Source organism: Tinamus guttatus, unplaced genomic scaffold (genome assembly GCF_059628265.1).
Source record: "Tinamus guttatus ecotype Peru unplaced genomic scaffold, ASM5962826v1 Tinamus_guttatus_pri_ptg000047l, whole genome shotgun sequence".
Lineage (NCBI taxonomy): Eukaryota > Metazoa > Chordata > Aves > Tinamiformes > Tinamidae > Tinamus > Tinamus guttatus.
Genome location: NW_028288581.1, coordinates 466,405 through 489,290, shown reverse-complemented (window position 1 = coordinate 489,290; position 22,886 = coordinate 466,405). Strand labels below are relative to the sequence as shown.

At 38.8% G+C, this 22,886-nt stretch overlaps 1 protein-coding gene across 1 annotated transcript in view; it reads left to right on the top strand.

Annotated features, from left to right (window-relative positions):
• The first annotated feature begins 1,248 nt into the window (after positions 1–1,248).
• The window catches only part of NALF1 (NALCN channel auxiliary factor 1), a 451,256-nt gene continuing 429,618 nt past the window's right edge, over positions 1,249–22,886 (top strand). Inside the window, exon 1 of the mRNA XM_088538546.1 lies at positions 1,249–2,719. Within this exon, the coding sequence (XP_088394672.1) occupies positions 1,910–2,719 (810 nt within the window). The 5' untranslated portion in view covers positions 1,249–1,909. The remainder of the gene's footprint in view (positions 2,720–22,886) is intronic.

The window sequence follows — 22,886 nt, the reverse complement described above, 5'->3', positions numbered from 1 at the left end:
CAGGCGGACATTGCTTGTTCTAAATGTTCTCCTCCTTAGGATGCAGAAGCCACAGGAATGTGGGCTGGTATGTTCTCCTACATGTTCTCCTAACTCACTGGGAAATGAAAATATTGATCTTGTTTATGCTGTTACCAGAAGCATACCTTCTCAGGAGGAAGATCTTGTTACTGGAAGCTCCAAACAGTCTTCACCTGCTGATGTTCAACCCCTAACAGGCAACTTCAGTTGTCCTATGCAGGTTGCAAGTTTTTCTGTTGCTCTTCCATCAAAGTGTGTCAACAAGCAAGATGAAGGTATTTTTGAAGCAAAACTAACACGACATTTCTTTAAGCAAGAAAGTCTGAGAGCAAGGACTAGAAGGTGGTGGGCTCTCTGCTGAGAGTCCAAAAGGAAATCATAAGTAATTTGGCTTCCATCAATAGGAGACTTAAACTTGTCCTCAGTCTCTAGACAGCCACAGGATCTCTGAGGTGAAGCAAGAAGACTGAGAGCATTTACACGGGTCATGCACCAGACCTGTCTTTTGCAGAACTTCTCTTGGGGGACAGCTTAAGGTTTATGGACATTTTGCTTTCCAGTTTGCTGATTGGAAGATGAGCAGCCATTGTCAAGCTTTTTAACATGGGACTAAACCCTGTCAGGATCCAGCTGCTGCCCAGTACCTGGAATTTAATATGCTGCTATGACAAGGACAGACACGGTGACACATCTCTCCAGCCACCATCCTGCATGGACGTGATGTTTTGAGGCCACACAAGGAAGGAGAAGACCTTGAAGGGGAGAGGGTCTGCAGGGTGGATCTGAGCAGCCCCTTCAGAGAGGAAAAGTAGGGAGGTGTGCAGAAAGAGCGGCGCCAAGGAGGCCCTTTGGAGGGGCCATGTGGTCCCCTGTGCCTCTCCCACCTCCTCCTCCCCCTCCTCCTCCTCCTCAGGCAGGAGGAGGCAGAGTTGTTGCTGCTGCCAATGCGCCAGGATAGAGAGATCTCGGCGCGGGAGGAGATGACGCAAAAGGCAGAGCTCCCCCCAAAAAAGTGTTTCTCCAGGACGAAGATGGCGGCAACTTAGCCCAGGGGCCCAAGATGCCTGTGGCCATCGAGGGCCCCCAGCCTGGCAGTTCCGCCCCGTGCGCCCGGGGACACCGCGCCCGGCGGCAGCAGCGGCGGCAGCCGCAGCCCATTGTCACCAGCAGCAGCGGCGGCCCCGGCAGCCTCCTCCTCCTCTTCCTCTTCCTCCTCCTCCTCTTCAGCATCCTCGGCAGCGCTCCGGGAGCCCTGCAGCAGCGTCTCTCCACTTAGAGCGGAGGGGGGAGAGGAGACGGAGACAGCGGTGCAGGCATCTGTGCCGCGGCTCGGGGCTGAGGAAGAGGAGCGGCAGCGGCGGCGGGGAGGAAGAGGAGGCGAGGAGCCCTCCTGGAGCCGTCCGTGGGCAGCGGGAGACGCGGCATGCAGCTGTCCAGAGGCAGCGGGCTTTTCTCGGGAGGGAGATGGGGAGCTGCGATCTGACCATGCCTGGGTGAGAGGGGGAAAGGACCCGCCGAGCAGCCCCACCGCCACCAACTAGCACCACTACCACCACCATCTCCTCTCCCTCCTCCTCTCTCTGCGTTATTGCTCTTATCTTCTCCACGGCACTCCGTGCTGGATGGATTGGGGCTGCTTCGTGTGGTGAGACCAAGGCAGAGCCACCGGCGAAACCCAGCGACATCTCAGAGGAAGAAAAAGAAGCGGAAAGAAGACGGGGAAAGAGAGAGAGGGGGAGAGTGGAAGAAGGAGCGAGCGAGCGAGAGGAGAGAAGGGAAGGAAGAAGGCAAGAAAATCCCCTTAATCTTCTAAGTCAATGCATATTGTGGTGACACTGGCAAAGGAGCCCTCACGGTGGAGTCGGCCAGGACTGTGCGTTCCCAAAATATGACCAGGGGTGCTTGGATGTGCAGTCGGCAGTATGACGACGGCTTAAAAATCTGGTTTGCACCCCGGGAGAACGAGAAACCCTTCACGGATTCGGAGAGGGCTCAGAAATGGCGACTGTCCCTGGCATCGCTCTTGTTTTTCACCGTCCTGCTCTCTGATCACTTGTGGTTCTGCGCCGAGGCCAAATTCACGGGCACCGGAGACAAGGAGCAGCAGCAGCCGCCCGAGAAGCCGGAGCCCGCGGAGCAGGAGCTGCTGGCGGGCATGGGGGAGCCGGCGCCCCCCGCGCCCCCCGCGCCCCGGCTCCTCGCTCCCCCCTCGCCCTCCCTCCCGCCCTCCCCCAGCAGCAGCAGCAGCAGCAGCAGCGGCGGCCAGGGCAAGGAGAGCGAGCCCCGCCACGGCAAGGCTGTTTTCCTGGGCAACTCCAGTGCCAGGCCCGTGGAGAGCTGCCACCCGCAGAGCGCCTCGTCCGGGCAGTGCTTCAGCGTGGGCGACGCGGAGGCGGTGTGCGGGCGGCGGGGGGGGCCGCGGAGCCCGGCGCCCGGCTGGGACCTCACGGATTTTTACCTTTCCTTTTGTAATTCCTACACCCTTTGGGAGTTGTTCGCCGGGTTGTCCAATCCGGACACTTTGAACTGCAGTCTGGATGTGGTGCTGGAGGGGGAAGGCTCCTGCAGCCAGTGCGTCCAGGCTTACCAGCGCTACGACCAGCACGCTCAGGAGAAATACGAAGAGTTTGAGGTTATGCTCCAGAAATATTTACAGTCGGATGAGTACTCGGTGAAATCGTGTCCTGAGGATTGTAAGGTAGGAGCCCCTGCTGTGTCTCATGTCCCTGCAGGCGGCGGGCTGGCTGGCGAGCCTCCCTCGTCTGTAGTGTCTGCCGGGGTCCCTGTTTTGGCTGCTCCGCCCGCCGCTGGCCGCAGGTTTTCGGGTGCTGCCAGCGGGGAGCTGCAGGGAGCCCCGGTGTGTGCAGCGCTCGGAAGGGAGGCAGAGGGGGAAGGTTAACAGAAAAAAAAAAAAAAAAAAAACGGCGATTCCCGCTCCTCGGGGAGCGCGGAGCGGGATTTCCCCCCCTGCTCATGAATATGCGATCGGCTCCGGCTCGGCTGGCGGCTTCCAGCGGGCTCGGCCGCGGCTCGTCGGGAGGCGGCGACGGCGGCTGCATGTCAATGAGCGCGGCGCTGCGCGGGCGCGGAGCGGCCGGAGCCGGGCAGAGCTCTGCACTAGGGCTGGGCGCTGCAGTGCCCTCCGCGCGGGGGGCGACGGCGACAGCGTGTCCGTAAGCGCCGGCGTTTCCCTCGCCGGGACACCCGTGACCTGTCAGAGATCCGGAGATTCCCCCCGTTCCAGTTTTGTTAGAAGGGAGAGCCCCGCGCTGCCTCTCTCTAATCGTTGTCTGCTCTCGAGTTCTGTGCAAGATTAGTTGGCCCAACTCTCAAGACAAAAAAAGGGCAGAAAAAAAAAAAAAAAGAAAAAAAGAGAGTTGTATTTGGCATCTTAAAAAAACCCACAACAGTCAACATGTTATTTATTTATTAATTATGTTATTACTCTCATTTGCTTGTGTATTTACTAAGTCAGGCCATATGAATGGTTTCTGCCTGCAGAGTCGTCTACCTAGATTACTTTAGTACTACATTAAGCAATGCTATGTTGCCAGTGGAGCACAATAATGCATACAAATCACCACTCCAAGCAGAAGGCCATAACACTCTGTAACTTCAGTGGGGCCTTCTGGAATCACTTTGTGGTAACAGCACGTATCTAAATAATCTTATTATTTGAAAAGATGCTGTGATATACACCTATTCTACATCAAAATAAACCCTAAATCCTCCTAGAAGTTAAGTATTCTTGTTATCTCTATGAATAAAATGGGAATGTTACCATCAGGTTTTTCTTTCCTCACTAGACTTGACCAAAGTAAAGGTTTTTTTTTGAATTCCACTTTAACATGAGTGTATACACACTCATTACATCTATTTTATGTGCTGATAACATAAATAAATTTTGTCTCCAAACTGAGTGATTTGGAAGCAATAAAAAGCAAATATAAGTATATGTGTAAAAACATATTTGCCATTCCAGTAACGTCTTCATTGACCTACAGCTCAGTGCTGCCAAATAATCAATATCTACATTCTTAGGTTGGTTTGTTTTTATATCACAGTTTAGTCTCGATGGAGCCTTACCACAAAGTTTGTCTTTGCTCTACAACATGTAATTGCATAAGAGATGCTGAAAAGGTACAGTGTAGCAAATGCTCACTATATAATTAATTCCCCTTGAGAGCTTGAAAAAGGAGAAATACTCCTAATATTTCTGCTGATTAGGAAAAAAAGAAAAAAAAAAAAAAAAGAACATTAATGGGTTGCACTGACTGTATAAACCCAGCCTATCTACTGATGTTATCCTGCAATGTTTTGAGAAATTGGCCAACCAGTCTGTGTTAACATTTTGACAAGAGGGAGAAACTCGGTGCAATCTTTTTATTATTATTATTATTATTTTCGTATTCTTTTCTGCAACCCTCGAGTGCGCCTGCTCTGCCCCAGCGCGGTGGGGAGGCAGGGGCAGATGCGGGGCCGATGCGGGGCCGGGGACGGCAGGGACGGTGGCTCTGGCGGGACGGCTGCTGTCCGGGGTGCTGCAAGGCAAGGCAAGGGCCGCGCTCTGCTCACCGCGCAGGCCTCGCTGCGGGGAAGGAACTCCAGAAATAACTCTGACACTCGTGCCCCTGGCACCATCTGCTTGCGTCTCGGAGCGCGGTCCGGTTCGCTGAGACCTCTGGCATATCCAAACTCGCTGGCTCTGGCGTTCTGGTTGTGGTGCGTGGCCTGCGTTAACGTGCTTCTGCACGGTCTGCCCTCAAGTGCGTCCTGGTGAAGCTAGAAATTTGTGGTGACTAGTCTGCATGCAGTGAAGTGAACGTCACGGCATCTTATTGTGATTTCTGCTGTTGCATTTCATGTGTGAAACTCTGTCAGGAAGTAGTTGGGTTTTTGTTTATGGAGACACTATTACTTTGAGCACTGGACATACAAATATGTCTTAAAAATACTAGCTTGAGAAACAGCATTTAATATATGACTAGAAAATAAGAACTTTATGTCTAACTGTGCTTTTTAAGTATGCACCACTTGATTGTTTCTGTGGTGAGATTTTTTTATTATATATTAAACAAAATGCTAACAATATTGACATTAGTCAGTAAACATGTATGTAAGCACTAGCTTAGCACAATAAAAGACTTATTAAATAGTCTATTTGCATTTTAAAGATCTTTAGTATTCTATGAGGGCTGCTACATTCAGAGTAGGAGAGAGCTTTTCATCCTGTTGACCCATTATAGCTGATGACAAAATCAATAAATATTGCTCTGCTTATCACTCAACCCAACACCCTTCTTCCCCTCCCCTCAGTCCAGAAACTGTCTATTGAAAATTAAAGAGTGAAAGTTATGGTGGCGATAACTCTCAGTACAGCTAGTGATGTCTTACAGAAAGGCACTAAGGGTTATAATAAACAGTACATATCAAAACAGTCTTGATGTATTTGTGTAAAAATCAGATATTGTACTATCATTCCTTTACCTGAAACAAGAAGGAAATTAACTTGTTCCACTGTATGCCTCCTAGCCTCTGAAGACTGTTGTAAACAAATTGTTTTGTATTATAGAAATTTGTTTGCAGTCAGGAGTTTTGGTTATCAATCTCTTTTTAAGGTTTTCATATGGTGAGTTTTGGTTTCACTTTTAATACTTTTTTTTTTTTCCTCAAAAAGAAAAAAGCCTTCCTGTAACTTTTAATAGGTCTTCTATCAAACTTCATATCAATATTTGGGGTTTTTGGAAATTTTAGAGAAGATGCTGGAGAATAGTGATTTTCAGAGGATTTTGAAAATCAATATATACTCTTGATAGTATCAATTACAATGCATATACACACTGTGTTGTTGGGATGTCACTAGACTTCGTGTATTGTTTGAGAAGTTCTGGATATTGGTGTTGTCTCATAGAAAATCCATCTTGGATTGATTATACACACACAAAGGAATACTGAAATCTGATGTCTTTATATATTTTTTCCTTTCATTGAAAACTGTGTATCAATAATGACTAAACAATAAATAGTCAGCTACTTCTTTGAATGCATTATATATTCAAACACTGAAATAATGAAGTAGCAGAATATGAGTCTTCTTCTAAGATTTTCTGTTTTAAAAATAATTTCTTTTTTATAAAATGTTGCTTTTATGTGTTTTAAAGCAATAGTTATATTTATGGAGATTGTAGTCAGTGTGACACAGGACAATATTCAAGCAATTAACCCAGTACAGAATGGTACTGGTATGAAGTTAGAAGACACAGTTCCTCATAATGACTTGTCAGCTTTCTATCAGGGGAAATATTCAACTTCTTGCTCTTAAGTCAGCAGGCAATCACATTCTGGAATAGAGGAATATTCTGGCTTTTTCTGAGTATGAACTGGGTCAAATAACTAAGTAGGACATAAAAATGTAAAGGTTTTTAAATTTATGTGTCTTTTTTTTTTTTGATTTGTTTGTTTTTTAGAAATACAACTTGTGTCTTGGCGAAAAATACCCGAGGACAAGGTTTTCTGTGTCCTCTATATGATGAAAGTTAAGAGTGTTTAATATACGGTCTTCCTCAGTTAATACTGAATTATGTAATTCAGGTGAATTTGTTGTAGTTCAAATAATGTCTAATCATTCAGTTTTCCTACTAAAATATCAAAATAGAAAAAGAAAAAATACACCATGTTTTTCTTTTTTTTATATATATCAATATGGCTAAAATGCAGACTTTATCTCACATACTAGTGCTAAGCATGTATATGCCAACTATAACACCTTCTGATTTGATGTGATATTGGTATGAGAAATACGAAAAAAAAACAGATGAGTTTTCTTACTTCTTAGTTGAAAAACAGGCACATCAATAAAGGGTTTCATCATTTAACATAGATTGTATAACTGATTTAACTGATTGAAATATAGATGGAATATAGAGCTGGTGCTTATAGAATTGTTCCTGGATTTTATTTATTTATTTATTTATTTATTTTTTCCTTTTTTCCTCCCTGGTTTTTCTTTTCTTCTTCTTCTTTTTTTTTTTTTTAATCAAAAATCTATGCCCAGCTCTTATTATTTAAGAAGTTGGTTGAAAATAATTCAAAACAATAAAATTGCAGTTATTCTTATTTATTCTCATTTATCTGGCTGGGTATATCAAAGCTCTTATGAGTCATGACTTTTCCAAGAACTTTTTCCTAAACAGCATGTGTACTCTAATTAGATTTTGATGTAAACTCTCAGTTAAGCTGGCAGAATGGAGTGGATGAGAGATACGAAACCAAAAGCTCAACTGGTAAAAGAACCCTCCTGTTACAAAAGGTCACATAGACCAGCATCTGCCACAAAGTTAGACATTTCAATTGCAGCTGGTAACCACACAATATTTATCTTATATGAAAGAGTGATACCTACATTAATCAGATGAAACTCCTACAAATTAAGCCCTCAGGAATTTGCACTGATGGTGAGTATCTAAACCAAATAGGAAACAATAAGCCTTAATTACTGATCTGGTGCTGTTTTGCAGCGTGTTTAAAATAAAATACTTATTTTAGAGCTATTCTTAAAATGAACAATATACAATGTTAAAAAAAAGCCATGATACTTAAACGTATATATTTTAGAGTTTTGCTTAAAATGCTGTGAAACCAATATGACTTTATAAATTGACATTTGCACACAACATTTTTTTTTTCAGAATTAAAAAATAAATCAAAATTTAATTGTTTCTTGTAACTAATTTCAGATTAATGTATGGTTGAAGTTAATATACTTATTCTTGAAATAGTGCACCATTATATTGTTGTAAGGAACAATGGACTGATGAGCTTAATATTTCAGTATAAAATCCCTTTAAACTGTCTGATATAGTTTCCTTTCTTGAGCTAGATGAATGTACTGGAATTAAAGGAAAGCTGTGCACATATTTAAAGTCATTAGATGTCTAAAATGCCTTGTTGATCAGGATGTGAGTTCTCCATTCTTGCAAAAACAAATTTCCCAGTGTATTCTTTCCAGAGGTAAGAGTCAATTTATCTAGGTAATCTAGGCTTTTATGACATTCATATTGCCAATAGGTACTTCATTCCTGTTCTAGGAAAGAGAGACACTAGATGGCTAGTACAGATTGAACGAAGTGAATTCCATCCATCTAATTCAGTAAATACCATTTAACACGCCAATGTAGTAGAGGCACATGGCTAGAGATTTCATGGCTCTGCCCTCAGTTTTATTTTGTTCACTGGATCTCTCTGCATCAACCAGCATGCTTCACATGCACTTTGCAGAGAATACGTCAGTCTTGCTTCTTCATTACATGTTCTTCCAGGAAAAGTAATCAAAATGCAAATTACAGTTCTATCACTTATCCTGCCTAAAAATCATTTGTTCTATACTTAGTAATTTATCACTTCAGTCTTGCACTAAGATCCATAATGTATTTAGATCTATGAATTGCCTAGAAAGGAGAAAGCAACTCTGAAATTGAATTCTTAAATATTACTTTCTGATAAATATCACTCATAGCACTCCCGAAGACACAGAATAAGTAACTCATGAAAAGTAGATGTTTATAGTATAGTTGCCCACAACAGATACAATGGTAGTTGGTGGAAATATAGAGATAATTCTAGAGGATGAGTCAGTTCATGATAAAATGGATATCAAAAATAGATCAGATTGATTATGCCCTAAAAGTACCAATTTTCTGACCATTTTCTCCAAAGAGAATTAAGAGTCATTTTATCTCACATTCAGATGCCACATTTGCCAGGGGAGACAACTATAGATGTCTATAGTTAGGTTAGATATATCCTAAGCAAGTGAATTTGGTATGAAAACTAAGTTTGGAGGAAAGTGTGTTTGTGTGAAAGATCTGACTGTGAGAAAGTCTATAAAATCCTGCTGTTTGTGCTGCCCCAAACACCACAGAGAAACCAAAAGCCTCACTCATTTCTCTCATAACTATATTCTGTCACTAAAGAATGTCTGAGCTATGCAATCCATTTCTTAGCAATAAGATTAAGAATAAAGGTCTCGTATGATATAACTGTATTTTTATCTTTAAATTTTTATTTTATATTTTGGAGAGAGGGCAGTGAAAGAGCTTTCACATATAGCCATTTCAGTAATTTTCACCAAGAGACTGCACAGTAACAATTGTATGCCATTCTTTAATAGCATTTTTTGCAGGTAAATTTGCAAGAGAGACCTTGTTGCCCTTTTTCTCTTTGCAGTGAAGGTATTTTGTTGTGTATATGACTACATGTATGGGATTTCCTATTTTACAATGGGTTTCATTTCCTTCTCTCAGACCAAGCTGGAGGGAACTCGCAAGTTTACCCAGTCTCTCTCTCACTCAAGAGGCACATATTCCTAGATGTTTATGCCCAATTTACTAAAATCACATGTTTACTGTACTTTTTTTCTTTTCAGAACTGTATAGCAAATACCACAAAGTGAAAGTGTGTGGTAGTTTAGTAAACTTCATTAGTGAAGCACAAGAGGCACATTCTGGCAGTCAAGAGATTCTACTAAATAGAAGCTATGTAAAACAAAACAAATGCCCCAGGTTTACCCTTATTTTTGGATTTGATGTTTAGTCATATTTATAAACAGGGCAGATATGATTTGATTTGCAAACAGGGCAGACAGATGAAAGATGTTGAACACTCCTTAAAAACATGTACATGGTAGAGCCATTTCAAATAAGCTCCCAATCCATGCAAAAATGTAGGTGTCAACCATTTCTGTGGAATTTTCTCAAGTAATTAAGTTTGTAGTTGGAAGAGTATGCTGGCCAATATACCAGAGAATAGTGTAAGCAGCCTTGCAGTGAAGTTGTTGAATATTTAATGTTCCCTCATCTTCCATTTCTCCTCTTTCATCCAAACTGATGAAGATGCGTTGAGAAAGCTCTATTTGAATAACACTGTCTTGGAGGCTTTATGGGACAACCTTGCCTGGTAGGACCTTTGGAGGTCAATTGTGTTCAAACTGTTGAGAGGAGCTATAAGCGATAAACTTTAGCAGCAGTATATAAACACCATGGCCTTCTGCAGTGTCTCGGAGATCCTGCTGGGAATGTTCAACTTATTTTCATGCAAACAGATGATAAAATAACATTTTGAGATTCCAGCATCATAATAAAATTTCCTAGTTAAAAACACTACAAAAATTGATCAGAATTAAAGTTACCAAGAAACAATATGCATGATTTTTGAGAAATTTCATGGCAATTGGAAAGTGATTACGAATGTCTCGACTTCAGTAAAATAAGGGGAAACTGTATCTAGAAGCTTACTAGCTTTTACAGTAGAAGTTTTTACGATAAAAAAAAAGTCCTGATCTTCAATTTTAACATTTGAAAGTGATTTTTAATCTTTTTTTAATCAGTTATGGTTTTAGGCAAGTCATGACATTTTCAAATTTAACCACTTTAAAATTGTTAGAAAAAAAGTATAGTTATACTATTTTTGTATGTTTGCATATGCAATTGATATTCAGGGAAAAATATAACATCTAGAATACTTTTTGAATGTATGTTTAATTTTCACTTATCTCCTGCACTTTAGATCAATCATTGCCTTCATCTTGGGCTGGTTAACACAATTCATCTCTATAAAACACCATCATGATGAATTATCTTTATTACCTTTTTAAGATATTAGCAACCCAGAATAGGAGGACATTCCTCAGTAAAGAGATAGAGGAAAGACAAACAGTTTGTCATGTCTAGGAAAATAATAATTCTGATTTTATTCATCAATATTTTAGTGGGTTTCCAGTGTTTATCATTCATTGTTGCTTATTTCTCTACATTGGCTAACTTGTTCCTATTTTAAGGACTCATGGGTTCCCTTTTGGGAAAAAAAAATACTAGTTGTGTATTCATTTAGCTAAATAGTTGGATTTGAAGTTCTATTAAGGGAGAATTTAGACAACTCTAAAATGTATTAAGCATATTATAAGCTTGTATAAGCTATTACATTACAGATCAGATTTCTGTGTGTAGTAACAGAGCTCTGAATACAAAATCATAACTATGCACCTTTATACATGTGGTACTATAGATTCTCTTAATAAAGAAAATACAGAAACCAGTAACAAAAATTGTGTTTTTTTCTTAACTCATATTAGGTAGTAATTGATTTATTATGCTCATTATTCAAGAAAATACTTTTTTCTTCATACTTTTCTGTTACTTTACTAATGTAACTTCATTATTTGGTGGGGTATCATTATTACTGTTAGAGGTAAGGTTATATTTTCAAAGACATTAGATGATATGTGCTGAGATAAATGTTTGTATTTGTTAACACAATGGATAAAAAAAGATAGCTCTTCTAGGTGCTCTTTAAAAACAAACTGAGCTTTTAAAATGATAGCAAAAACATCAAATAAACAATAAAATAGTATTTTTGGTTAGTTACTCACTGCTATTGTAGAATAGATAATGAAAGTATATACATTTTTAAAATTACTTGCAAAAATTACATGCAAATTCTCCCTTTAGAACTCTTAACATTTCCCTCACAGAAGACAGTTGTTGAAAATACATATGTGCATAGAAGAGTTTTAGAATAATAAGTACACTTTATTTATTCACAGTTAGAGGTAAAATGCTTGCACATTCAAAGACTTATAACTATTTTTTTAAAAAGAAAATCACCTTGCGGTGAAATCTGGCATAGCAAATCTCAGTTTGGGAGTTATAGCCTTTTCAAAATATGAACAATTACTTCTCATTTTTTTCTTTAAGCATTATTGTATAATGTGAAAATGGGAAACATATCTATGCCAATCATCATATCTTTTTGTTTCAATTACCATTATCAACATAGCTAGAAACTATGGTATCTATGCTAAAACCACTGGAAAATTTTAAGAGAAAATACTGTAGTAGATTCAGAATATTTATCATTTCTTAAACAAGTTTCTGGTTTCTGGGTAGGATGTGTCTCTAATGATTTTAGCCATGTAAAAGATAGGCAAACAATTTAGTCAGTGGAGAAGGCGCCATGTCTTCAGCGCATAACTCTTTCATACAGAGCACAACCTTTTTATTACTGAATATGAGATTCCTAATGTATCCATTTTAAAATACTACAATTTTTATGCCTATATATATATATATATATACACATATATATTTTCTTCCTTTCACATTAGGTTTAAGCTGTTTATATTCCAGCGAAGTGCCTTAAAGCGGGACTGGGCGCTTTGGATAACAAGTAGGTATTTTCCAGAAGGGAACGGTATGCGGAGCACCCAGCACACTGTTCCTGGGGATGCCATGGCTCAGGCTACCAGCAACACAGTAACTCCGCTGCACGGATGGGGCAGAGCCAGTGCAACAGAGATGTGGGGACTCTGCCCATACTGTCCAAAATTATTTTAAAAGCAGAATTTATTCCTTTTTTCTTCTTGTCCATTTTATGCTTTCTGATATAACTATCCTTGGGGAAATTATCCTTATTATAGGCTAAGTTTAGCTTATGTGATATAGTGTATCAGGAAATGAGGCTTACTGTTTTATATCCCAATTCAGTTAGAAATGCTTTATAGATTCTTTTGTCTCCATTTAAATCTTATAAATGTTAATGCTTCATTTTATAAATTTACATTTTAAGAAAATTATTACTGCAACAATAACTTTTCAAAATTAGGCAACTGAGTTTGATTCCTGTGATGTGACCTGAGTGAATATACTGCAAGCTGATCTCTGTATGACAGGCAGGAATGCAAAATATTGTTTTATTTTTATTTGTAAATATAACCCAACTTTGCTCTAATTAAAGATTTACTTTGAGATAAAGATAATTCTGTTTAAATCAATGATTTTAGTTAAATGTAATACTGTTTTGGGGGCAGGAGGCAGCACATGATATACATTAAAACTCAAATGTATGAAATCAAAGGGACAGATTTGACTCAGCCTACATTTGTTTTATGAGCCACCCAACAAAAAGGAATACACAAAGAGTGTTTTAAGTGATCATTTTCTTGTCTTTGACTGACACTGTTAATTTGTTGTTGTTTTCATATTAATGATTTTTTCCCTGTTCTTTGTTGTTGTTCTTGGTCTTGATCTCATTCTTTCATTTCATTGATTTCTCAGGCATACTGTAGCAAAATATTACGAGCTTAACTTGTTTTTTTCCAAAGGGAAAAAAATCTAAAGACAGAAAAGCAGAATTAATTTGCCTTTTCCAGGTGAACATTGTAGGTCATCCACCAGGGTTAAAAGGACAAATGTTGATCCAAGTATTGATAGTCTAAATGGAGAGAAACTGCTTTGATTCCTGAGAAGCGCTCTGTGTTTGCACTGGCATAAATACTTCTAGAGTCCAAGCATAAATTGCAGAATTACCAAGGAAGTTTGTTCTGTGGGAATTTTCAGTACTCACAATAAAAGGGTAACAATATTAACAATGACTCATATTAAATAAAAATTACAGGAATTATAAACACACACACGTGTGTTGTTGAGTCTCCGAGAGGAGGAAGTACGATGAAGCATCCTGGAGACGACAGGACAGCCCTGAAGTAGAGTCTTGTTGAAAGTATTTGAGAAGTCTTGTAGGAGTTTAAGAAGTTCAGAAAAATGCACTTTTTTTCAAATAGTCTTTTTGTTTATTTCAGTTCGTGATAGATTTTCTGACTGACTTGATTATATAAACAGCTTAGATATGAGCTTGATTTTTTGTTTTGTTTTGTTTCTTTGTTTATTTCTCCTTTTTTTTTTTTTTTCGATCCAGGCTTCAGAAAGACCCCATTGTATGGTCTGAACTTTGGATATGCAAGCATCAATTTTAAATGTACTAGCAAAGATATATTCTAACATTTGTTTCTATTTGTCTTCACAACTCCTTTGTAGTACATTTTATGCATTTGGACTGAAATTTGGATCACTGGTCGGAACAAAAACACCTAGTATTCCAAGCACCTGTGCTAAATAGTATTAATAAATTATGGGAAAAAAGTTACCCTGAATATTCTATTTGCTTAATCACAATATTTTAGATTATATTTATTTCTACTTCTTTTTTTTTGTACTTTACGTTTCTTTTTTCTATTTGTTTATTTATTTGTTTTTGTTTCCAGGACTTTTTGATTGATGTGATCATTGGAATATGAGTTCTTTGTTCTTGATGTATCATCTGAGCTTTATATCTTCTCTGAAATCTTTTAAGGGAATGAAATATACTAGCTTGTACAATATAAGCATCAATTTCAGTAACTTTCCAAATATATATCCTTACATTTTGTTATGAACATAATGATTTACATTATGATTTTTTTTTCTCATTGTTCTTAGGATAGGCTTAATTTGAACAGAACTACTGATTTTGCCATGGAAGAGATTTTTCTCCTCTTCTTGTAAAGTTGTTTAGCTCTGCAAGAGTCGGAGATGACATGATTTGCAGTTTGCAGGACATGTTTATGTCACAGAATTTGAACAGATCCAGGACTAGTAGCAAAGACTGACAGGTTCACAAGAGAGATCACAGTAAGGAAGGCTTTCAATAAAAGATCTGTGAATATCAAGAAGCTTTCCTTGGGATACTCTTAATTTCTGGTCAAGCTTATAGGATTAAAAGTAGTGTCTAAAGAATATGTAATTAAAAGAATGTTTGAAATAATTTAATGAAATGTTTTAAAGAAAAGCAAAATGTGTGTGTGTGTGTGTTTTCTTGGGGTTATTTGTATTATTGGGGAACTAAAATACAAGAATTCAGCAATGCAGGTGCCCCACAGCATGAAGTCCTGGGTGACATGCACCTCCTATATGCCTTGAAGGGCTGATTCTACCTCTAATTCTTTTCTCCCCTTTGTGCCTTAGTAGAATTAAGATGCAACTGTTTAATTCCTCACGGAGTTTGTCCACACTTGAGTGCAGAGATTGCAAACCTTGAGTGCTTCTGCCATGTGCAGCAAGTTGCACTGAGGGCATGCCCATGCCTGCATTTTCACTTGGGTCAGGAGGATACCTTTAAGGCAAATGTCCCACTCATTCTCCTTTGCTGCCTTTTGGTTTCCGTGACGGGAACCATCTGGAAACGTATAAACTGGATACTTTTCCAGAGAACATAAAGGGGAAAAAGTGCCCAGAAAGGCATCCGATGAACATAGTGGTGCCATGTTGTGGGCCTGCTTTTAGTGTCAGGATGGTGGAAAAATATGAAGTAAGCATGAAAAGTAACAGCTTGTGCAGGAAGGGAAGGGAACTTGCAAGAGTAGAATAGATCTGATCCTCCTTTGTGAAATAGTGCTCTCCCTATCTTATTTATTTTCCTGTTTGCTACTAGAATAAAAAAGGATTATAGGGCAATGTTCAATTCGGATTTTAGATAGCCACAGAACTGATAACAAGTTCTCAGGAAAAGCCTAAATACCTGATTTTCCCTTTAAATTGTTTCATTTTTTTTTATTCCTGTGAACATTTCATGTGCTTTTGGTTTTTCAGCAGTGAGGACAATACTATACCTGTGGGCATGGATGAGGATTTTTTTTCTTTACAAAATAAAGTTTCTTTCTTAGAGATCTTAGAAAAGCACTCTGTGATCCTTTGGAAAACATAACACTAGGAATATCTCATTATTGATAGAATCGTTGTTATTAGTATAGGGAATTAATACCTTGCTTATTTTTATTTCTTAAGCATTTTCATTTAAAAGCCTCCAGTAGCTACTGGGAAAGCTAGATTGTTGCCTTTGAACTGGGAAAATTCATGTTATGTTTTGAGATGTTCATAAATAAATTTAATGCATTTCTGGGAAGAAAAAAAATAGCTGAAAACATTGTTCTAGACATCATGATAAACAATTTCTGATAGAAGGCTCATTCCTGAAGATCAACTAGCTTAATGGATTTTAGCCTTTTGTGACCACTAGAAAGTTTTCTTACCTTTTCCCCCGTTCGAAATCTCAAGGTGGCCAAAAAAGAGGCAAGGAAAGCAATTCGTTGTCTGGCAAAATGGAAAAACAAATCATTTGCTGAAATGGTATCAGTGTGCTTGATTGATTGAAGCATCAGGGGGAGAGCTGCAGGTGATCAGCGTTTCCTTCGCCAACAGATGCTACTGAGCTAATAGGGACTGCTAGTGAGACAGACTAGCAGAGGCATGGGGCTTTTCTGCCAGCTGGAAAAAACATCAGAATGACAGAGAGACAAAAATGCAGATGTTTAACTTGTATATAATTATGCAATAATTATTTGTGTCCTCTTCAGAGCAGATGGAAAATACATTTGTAAAATACTTGCATTTGACGTAGCTCAAACTATGCTTAGGGTGGTTTATCCTGAAGGATAGCCTGAAGGAGCCAGTGCTGAAGGATCAGGAAACTGAAGAGATTTTTGAGGTATATTTTCCATAAGCAGGATATAGGAACTGACACACTACACTGCTCAGTGACCTGCTTCGTGTCATGTTCTATCTTGGAGAATAAGCAGAGTTTGGGAGGTAAAAGGAACACTTATACTAGGCAGTTAGCAAATCCTTTGCCAATGTGGAATGCTTCTTCCTAAATCATATTAAGAGGTACTTGATTTTCCATGTTCAGGGTTCAAGAAAATATATTCATATATCCTGATTAGTATAACTTATTCATAACTTATTATTTATGATAAGCAAAAATTTAAACATCAGTGGAGAGATTTGCTGTTTATATACCACTTTCATGTACAGTTCTGGGGCTGTGTTAATGGAGAGTGACTGACAAAGGCAATTAAGTTCACTCTTGCATAGCAGACAAGGATTTTGTGTATTCTGTGCGGAACTGAGAAAAACTGTGCGTCTATTATACTGCAAGAGTTTCTCTGCAGCTGCTATATGTGACATTGTAGTTTCAACTGTAATTATTTTAATTCTTTCTTTTTTAAAAAAATCATTTGGAACAAGCTTTCATGTATCAAGTTTTCTATATTGGCATTTTCTTGTAAGCAGCTTCTATATGATACTCTCTACCTACTTTAGTAGTCACAAGGAAATCGGTATAGAAAGCTCTCTGCTCTGATGCAGTCAGGGTAGTGCTGAACAACATTTCCAACTCATGGACCCGCTGGTCATAAAGATAAGACAATTTAAAACATCCTTTAGGATATAGCTTTTATCCTTGCTGCACACACCTACGTTAGTTTGTGGAGAGAGAAAGAAACAAAACTACCTACCAAACTAATTTTTAATGTCTTTTACTCTGAATCTTTGATATAGTAGTATGCTATACTGAGAAGAACAGTTTTCTAAAAGACCAAATGAAAAGTAGAGCTGGAAAGTATATTTTATGGTGTATAGAAGTTGGGAGAATGATAAGATGGGTGCCTGTGAAACACAAGAGAGCAACTGCAGGGTAGTTTGACTTCTCAATTATTATTTCTGAAGGGTTTGTTTCTGGTATACTAGACAGGTGTACTATCTGGTGTATATACTGTACTATACTGGTGTACTATCTTCACTGTGAAGAACTTTTATGTACAGATACACAAATAAATATGTCAAAACCCTTCATTAAGACAGAATTACTTTTGGCCTAATAGACATAGTGAACTGCATGTGTTTGGTTTAAATTAAAAATAATCTATCTATTTTAACGTGTTTTTAATTTTGTTGAATTTGACATTTTTAAGGACTAATTGAATTCTTTGTAATTAATTAACTTTTCTTACTTTGCATGTCCTTTCAGTCTCATTCTTTAAAGACGTCATCCTTCTCCCCTAGATAAGCAAGCCTCAGCCTTTGTGATCTTCCGGTATCTTCCTTTTCCTCTGTTTTGCAGTGCTGTCTTTATTGTTGATAATGGTTGCTTACAGAGGAGTGTTTTCACTGATTTGTGCATATCGTTTTTCGTTGTTGTTGTTTTTCCTGTTTCATCTTCCCCATATCAGTGGTCATACAGAGTTTTTAATTCTAGACTAAGTAATTCATATGGTTGCTTCCAGTGTGCATCAATTATGCTTGGCAATGCTAGACTCCATCTGCTATTGTTTCCCCTTTCACTTAACTCTCTTAAGCTTCCCAAGAGCTCCTTGGCCTGCTATGGCCTTGATTAATCCAAGGCTTGTCATGTCACTTGTAACATTTCTATCTTATTGTTAGTCCCCGTTTCCCCATGATTAATAGATAGATTAGACACTCTCATTCCCAGCAAAGAACCTGGGGCATCCTGCTGTTGAGCTTTAGCTACTGAGCAAGGACCTCTTGTTTCAGTCTTTGTATTCTACTTTTTGTAGTTAGCTCTAATCAGTGGCAATCCTTTACTTCTTCCTCTATGATTACATAGTTTCTTTAACACCCTCTTGTCGGGTACATTCTCATAGGCTTTTCCAAAGTCCAGAGCAGTTGTACAAGCCAGGTCTGATTATTTACTACTTATTATCATGCTTATTAACATTTAATAATTTCATGAGAAACTCAAGGGGTAATTTCTGTCTTTCTTCTTATTTTAATCAAAATATTTAATAATTTTATTTTAAATTGACACCTCATCCAGTTTATTTAATAGCACGGCAATACGTCTGGCGGCAGCTGTAAAGAGTTCTTTCTGAGATTTCCCCTAGTACTTTGATAAGAGAACTGTTCTGTTGTATGATTCAGTACACAAATGACTTTAAAGCGAGACTGCATAATTAGGGGTTTTCTAAATCTTAAATTGCTTTGGGACACTTATATAAACATCACTCCATCTTTGGCACTGATCTTTTATTGATTGGTTTGTTTCAGTAGTTCTTCTTATAATATCTGAATCTTTGAGCCTACTTCATCTTTATTGCTTGAAAAGGTTAGTACCTCCCCAACATCTTTTGAGATTTTTAAAAAATGTAAAAAACAATGTGCTTTCTTTGCTATAATCCTACCTTTTCCAGTTTCTACTTTAACTTCTTGTTAGTGTAAACATGGTATCTCTTGCAAGAATCATATTTTTTTTACATCTATTTACTCATGATATATTTGTAGCCATTCTCCTTTCCTGTTAGCATGAGTCTGTCACCATTTATGCTCTTGAAGACCACAAACTTCCTTTGCCAGGTAAACCAACAATTCCACGTCTAGCTTACATATTACAGTTCCAGAAGTAACCATATTTCTTGTTCAAACAGATCTGAGAGAGTTGAAAGCTGAAAAATGTTTTTATTGTTTGTTTTCTTTACACTGACCAAGGTAGATCATACTTAGTTTATCTTCGTTTAGATGAACTGCAACTTAGTGGCGAGATGCAATAAAAGACAAGTGCATTATTTTATGGAATTTGGCTTCAAAGAGCAGCTTTCAAGAGCAGACTGCAATATCTGCCCCTGTCACAGAACAACGGGTGGTGGGGGTGAGTGACACAATGAACTTCACTCATGGGAAAGAAATAGGAATACGTTTTATTGACAATGATAATGGTTTCACAAGATTCTATGGCAAGGTCACTTATTACTTACTGCATGGAGGTTCAAGATACACACAGAATTACCAAGGACACCTTCACATTGGATCACAAGGTTCAGATTGGACCCCCTTGCTTTCCAAACTCTTTCTAAGAAGAGTCTGGGTGCAGCTGGATCCAGTCCTAGTCCCACATCTGGTCAACAGTTTATGTCTAAGGGATTTGTGCACAGTTACAAAGTACAGTTTACAAGTTCAGAAAGAGAGCGCACTATAGTCACTTACCACGAGTCTGTAGGACTCTTAACCCTGAGGAGTATCCTTGAGAGGCGTCCCTGCTCAAGGGGAGATCCCGGCATGCAGCCTGCTGCGATGCAAGGAGAGCTCAATGGGCTTTTGGGCTGTCCCCATATCTATGGGATAAGATGATTGACTGATAGTCATTCTTTCAATTCCAAAATGACTGTTGGCTGGTGTACTCACAGTTAGCCTTATCTCCCCATCAAAATAGGGCCATCAGGACTGTTATTGATGGTTAATGTCTGGGTGGTGGAAGAAATCAGGGAGGCAACTACCAGGATCAGATAATGTGGTAGTTAACACCTGAACAGGGCTATGAGTGAGAAGTCAGGTTGATCTGGGGAAGGAGCCCATCCATCACAGCCCCTTCTCTCCCCCAGATTTACATGCTTGATCTCACTATCCAGTATGTATCTGAGAAGCCTCAGAAAGGTGATTCAAAGCTAGCACACTAAGCAGGGGTATGTCTAAGGCTAGCTAGTGCAGAAAGAAGTACATTTCTTTTGGGTATGGAATTCTCAAAAACAGAACTCAGAAGCATCAACCTGAAGTAAGATCCGTCCAGAGATGCCGCTTAGCTGATTATCTTGCCAGCTGTTGGAGACAGGTGGTGAGTCTGAGAGCTTTCTGATGCTTTTGGTGTATGTATGTGTGCGTGTTTTCTCACTAGGATCAGAGACTATCTACTGATCAGTCCGCACCTGTGCAGTGAATCTGCTATGAAACTGGATGCAGTAGTCCTCACTGTCTGTCCTCACCACTCGCTGCTCAGGAGCTAGAGAAGTCACTTATGGTGTAGGAAATTTACAGGTGTGTGTTCAAGACACTCCACAACGTGAAGATCTTCAGTCACTTGAATTATATAGTGAAATATATATAGAAATATATATATATAGAAATATATAGAAATATAGTGAAACTATAAAAATATCATCAAATGATTACCACTAAGTCAGAATATTTAGCTTTATGTTACTCTGTGAAAATTTAAACTTTTTTTTTTTTTGATTTTGCCAGTTTGATTTTGCCAGGAACTATTTTTACTACTACTATTAGTGAATTCTCAAAATACCATGGTGGAAAATCTTCAGTCACATCCTTTGAATTACTTTTGATTACCTACTTCTCAGCGAGTGCTTCCTCCTTAAACAAACCTCTCTTCTGCTGCCAAACACCCCTCAACTCCAGAGCACATAAAGGCATTCTTTTACTTCAGGAAGTGTGAGGTAGCTACTTAAAGTGTCCTGGCTATCCAATTAATGATTTTAGGCTTCGAACAAAGCAATAGTAGAACAGCTAGCTAGAGCTAATTCTCATCTGGGCATACCTATCTCAAGGTATGCACTCCAGAGACTGTTTTAGACCATTGGAGGTTACAAAGTTTGAGACTTTACCAAAGTTACATGAATTAAGCAAAAGACCCAGAGGAAATTTTGCTTCAGTAATAGCTTCTTCTGGATCTTCCAGGATACACATATGTATGTTACAAACATCAAAATATTCTCAGTAGCTACAGGGTACATTCCAGCTCCCTCCAGAGATGTTTTACAGTGATGGAAATATTATCCCTTTTCTATTCTGCTCACGGAAACATCAAAGAAGGAAGCACTTAGGAGGATATTCTCAGGAAGCAGAGTCTAAGCAAATTAAGAAGAATGACCTGGAAAATACAAATAATTTCTATCATCGGGAATAAATAATACAGAAAGAAATGATTTAAAATGTATATGAGCACAGGGCAATATAGCTAATAGAAAATAATACAGTCTTTCATTAATATAGATGAGTAAAGCCACCCATAATGTGAAATATTTGTCCAGTACTCTTGAAGGTTCCATTTATAATTGTAGATATTTACATAAGAGCTTCTTACATGTGAATCAATACAGTAGTCTATACTAGGATTCAGATTTTTTTTTTTTTTGGTTTTGTTTTCACGTAATTTTACATACAACACAATTAAGTGATGAAGACAACCTACAGAAAAAAATCTTGCTAGAAATAAAGGAACATGCTGTTTACTGTCTGGTGTGATATGAACTCCATAGAGGGAAGAGAAACAGTATGGCATGCCAATACCATTAACATAAACCCGAGCTGCTAAGCTGAATCTTAGTTGTCACTATTAGCAATTTTGTACATGCAAACAACTCACTACAAGTTGACATCATTTTCTAAAATTGTGGTTTTGTGTTCTGTCCAGATGTGATCAGGAGTACAAACATACTATGGGTTTGGTGATAAAGTATATCCGCTTTCTGTTTAGCTCAGCCAAAGCTGACAGACTGGCAGCTGCAGAGACAGAATGAAAAGTTTGATTTGACTTCCTGGTTAAGCAAGATATTAAAAGGGGTTCTTGCACCCACTGTAGAGAATAGTGACAATAGGTAACTGGGGAAACCCTTTATCACCCACAGTTTTTCAAAGTCAGGAGATTTCTCACTCAATGACCTTTTTTTTTTTTTTTCTTCTCACAAATTCTGTATTTTTATTTTCCTTTTCTTAATGAGAAAAAAATATATATGTAGTTATGCTGGATTGACCAGAATCCCCAACTTTTCATAGCAAAGAACTTCCAAAAGGATATCATAGTCAGAAAGACATGACAGATGCTTTGGTATAATATTTTATCAAGAGAAATCTCTCTTGAAAAAGACATCCACAAAGGCTGTTTTTACCTACTCGCTATCATCACGAAGGGAGTGATTGCATCCCTAGATTGCTCTCCATTTGCAGATGCCCACCATTCAAAGACCGAGAAAGCACATAGGTCAAGTTATTACACTTTCCATACCTGTGAATTCAAAAAAAGTGCAGTGCTAATGGCTTGATTGCACGTGACACACTGTGGCAGTAGTGCTACAGGTGAAATCCTCTGGAGACCCACAAATCACAGGACACATATTTAGAGCAGTCTTTGTGAGCATTCTTCACAAAAACAATAGGCTATCTTAAATAATCCGCTGTTGATTCCCATCATAACAAATGTTATGTTTCCCTCTGCACAGCCCAGCTGTAAGACACTGCCATGTAGAGGATGTTCCCATGTGCCAGCAGACACTAGTAAGTGAAACAGTCCCTGGAGAGCATTGGCAAGAATAAAATAACGGAAATCCATATTTTCACTATGACCAATAGTGAAATATGTAGTGAAATAGTGACTATGACCAATCTCACAGAGTCTGCATTTTCAGCTGAATCCAGGTG